The sequence below is a fragment of the Drosophila takahashii genome, chromosome 2L (assembly GCF_030179915.1).
Source record: "Drosophila takahashii strain IR98-3 E-12201 chromosome 2L, DtakHiC1v2, whole genome shotgun sequence".
In the NCBI taxonomy this organism is placed as follows: Eukaryota; Metazoa; Arthropoda; class Insecta; order Diptera; family Drosophilidae; genus Drosophila; species Drosophila takahashii.
This window is the reverse complement of record NC_091678.1, coordinates 17,593,253-17,596,654: the sequence shown is the minus strand read 5'-3', so window position 1 is coordinate 17,596,654 and position 3,402 is coordinate 17,593,253. Positions and strand designations below refer to the sequence as shown.

The window sequence follows — 3,402 nt, the reverse complement described above, 5'->3', positions numbered from 1 at the left end:
AAGAAAACTTCGGAAATTAATTTTAGTAGAACCTTCTGGTAAATTTCCCAAAGTTGATTCGTTTTGTATATATTTATGACTTTCGTTCAAATTAAATTTTGAAAAATTATTTGGATAAAACTTAACTTTATTTTAATATGTACAAATCTATCTAAAAGAATTTTATAATTTTAAATTGTTACCAAATTTGCAAGATTTATTTTTGGAAACCTTTATTATTCTTTGATTTGTCATATTTATATGAAATACTTTTTAATATTAAATGAATAACTTTTCTAAATGATTAAGTAACTTATTAAAACATATTTTATAACCGAGAATTTCCCTTATTAATTAGTTATTTTTCCCAATTACAACCCATCGAATAGATGAAACCACCATGTATTCTCTTCCAAAATTCAATTTTATTTCACCAAACCACGCACTTCTTGAGCGGATTCATTTCCGTGCCTAGTTTACAGTTGAAAGCCTCACTAAACTCGGGCATATTGCTCAAGGTGCCCTGAACCCGGAACTCGTCGTAGGCATGGACATCAGTCTTCAGTCTCCGCAGCTTATCGCCATTATCCTTGCCATTGCACCAGGTTTGGGCGAACTTTACGAAAAACAACTGTTTGTTATTAAAGCTCACACCCCTCAGAGGTTTTTCCAGCCAAGCCTTGTCGCCGGTTTTCCGCTTGAAAGCATAATATGCCATTCGGGTGCCAACATTATCGGCTATGTTATCGCCAGAGGTGAGCGAACCATTAGTTTGGATGCCCATCAGAATAAATTTGTTATACTGCGATTCCAGGCAGCGATAGCGTTCCTTAAAGTTCCTCAAAGAAGCTGAAGACCACCAGTTGGTCTTCTTGCCATCATAATTGTACTGATAGCAATAGGAATCGAAACCGTGGGCCATCTCGTGACCTATTATATTACCCACTCCGGCGTATTTGAGGACATCGGGAAAGTCCATGTGATAGAAGGGCCACTGGGCCATGCCGATGGTGATGAAGGCCAGGTTGAGAAAATCAGCATAATACGCGTTCACAGTTCTCGTGGGCATGAGCAGCGGAATCAAAGCCTTGTCCACCGAACGCAGACGAATCCTGGCCCTACTTCCCTCCAGGATGCACAGGTTCTCAAACCAACTTCCGGTCATATTGATATCGTTATAGACTCCATCAATCACCTCGCGATGCTGCAGATCATCCGTATAGCCCACCAAAATGTCCATGGAGGCCAGTTTGGTTTTTGCTTGCGACCGAGTCTCGTCATCCAACCAGGTATGATGGTCCAGGAGATCGTAGAACGTGTCCTTAATATCCTTCGCCACGCTCAGTATATCCGCACGTCTCTCCTTGTCGAATACCTTACCAATAAACCAGGGCAGCAGAGCGTAATTGAAGTAGGTCTCCGACAAAGAGCGACATTCGCTCTGAACTCCCCCCATTTTAGTTTGAGTTTTCCACAGGCCATAAAACTTCAGCAGTTCTCGCATTCGAATATAGCCCTTCAGCGTTTCCAGACTGGTTTGTTCCAGAAAGTAAACCAAATCGTTGACATTATCCAGCTGATTGAGCACTGGCCAGTGGGATTCCTGGCTGCCGTTAAAGGCCAGTTCGAAAAATCGCGTCCAATTCAAGCGATCGTGTTTGTGTTTGGCCAGAAAATCCTTGAAATTTAACTGCTCCGTTTCATTGCGCATTTTGGCGACCGAAACTAAATTCCTCTCAAATTGAGTGAGATTGGCAAAGTTCTCCGTAAACTGCTTAGCCTTCTCTGCACTCGTATCCAAGCCAAACTCTCTGGTCATATTTTTTAGCTGCTCTTCACTTATGCCGGCTAGCACTTTACTGGGCAAAGTAAAGAGTAAATCGAACTTCCTGCTTGAGGTACTATAGTGAACTTTCAGAGGTAGCAGAGGATATATATCGTATTTGGACATGAAGTTGATGTACATCCAATCGTAGGTGGCATTGGTGTCCCTCAAACGATCCTCATCGAGTTCCAGTAAATACTGATAGCCCAGCGACAAGTTGGCCTTCATTTCCACACAGCTGGCATAGAATTGCTTGGCCTTAATCTCCGCCGATCTGGTGCCATTGACACCCAGATCCTCCAGCTCCCGTTTGGTGGCGTTCTGCAGGAAGCCCAGGACCTGCTCATCGATCTTGTGCTGGATGGCGTGCAGAAAACTGGTATTCCTAGCCTGTTCCGGCACCAAGTCGGCCTTCTTCCAGCCGCCACAGCTGAACTCGTAGAAGTTCTCGCAGGGATCGATGCTCCTGTTCATGGTGGACAGCAGAAATCGGCCATATTCCTCAAGCAGCTCCTCTTTGTGACTCGTGGCAGGTGGCAGGGAGAACAGATCGTTGGCCAAAACGCGGCCTATTAAAGTGAGCGATATTAACGTGGCCCACAGAGCGTTGACCATGGTCCAAAACACCAGAAAACACACACGATTCGAGAGCAATAATTAAATTGGAGTTGCGCGCCCGGCAGCAGACAGAAAAGTTCTAAACTTTTTTGGCAACGCGCTTTGGCAATTTATACAATCATGATCTGGCCAAAGCGAAAAGGGGGCATTCGGGTCGAAAGGGGGGTTCTGAATTAACGCTTCAGTGGCTTAGGTAATACCCAACACACTCAGAATCGGATTCACCACAGAGATCACATTAGTGGAACAATTTATGGTTCTAGCTCTAAACATCCGAATCTTCCGGACAAATCTTGGCATTCTTCAATTAACCGCAATTCTCCAAAAGAGCTCTTATCACACTAGAAAGCTCTCGCTGGCCCAAATGCTGATTTAACTATTTTATCACTCTCCGGAGATCTCAACCCAGAGTGTTTCTCTTTCGACTCTTTTCGAATCTGTTTGTTGTCTTTTTTTTTGTTTGTGAATGTCACATGTTAATGACCCCGATCCAAAATAATCACCGCAATTATAATGCAAACATTTCTAAATGGTTTTTAACTCTCTCATCTGGTGGTTTGGTTTTTACGTATATATTTTATATCGTTTTTTATGTGTTACGTATTTGTCTGGGAATAGACTCGTTACATCAGTCAGTAGGGCGAGAGAAATTCGTGGGGAGTGGGGGGCCTTGGAATAGTACCAATTTTAATGGCAGAAACAGAACCAGACAAAATTATGGATTTAAAATAGTGCTATATTTCAATTAAATATTGGCAAAACAATTTAGGCATTTTTTGTTAAAATTTTACTGACACGTTTCATTTTTAATGATACACTGAAAAATTAGTTATAAAATTTGATCGTTAAAATTTATAAAAAACTTTCCATTTATAAATCCCATTAAATCGTTTGACTAGTTGAATATTCGAATTAAATTGCATTTAAAATCTCCCTTGATTTTATTACCACATCTGCTGCTCACCGAATATTTTAATAAC

The 3,402-nt window shown here is 41.6% G+C and overlaps 1 protein-coding gene across 1 annotated transcript; it reads right to left on the bottom strand.

The window, feature by feature from the left end:
- Positions 1-409: 409 nt before the first annotated feature.
- Nepl7 (Neprilysin-like 7) lies at positions 410-2,471 on the bottom strand. Its single transcript, XM_017157314.2, has one exon. It carries the CDS (start codon positions 2,417-2,419, stop codon positions 410-412), a length of 2,010 nt encoding a protein of 669 aa, XP_017012803.2. The 5' UTR covers positions 2,420-2,471.
- Between the last annotated feature and the right edge of the window lie 931 nt (positions 2,472-3,402).

Excerpts from the sequence above, each read along its gene's own strand:
- Nepl7 (XM_017157314.2), bottom strand. The coding sequence starts at position 2,419 with ATGGTCAACGCTCTGTGGGCCACGTTAATATCGCTCACTTTAATAGGC.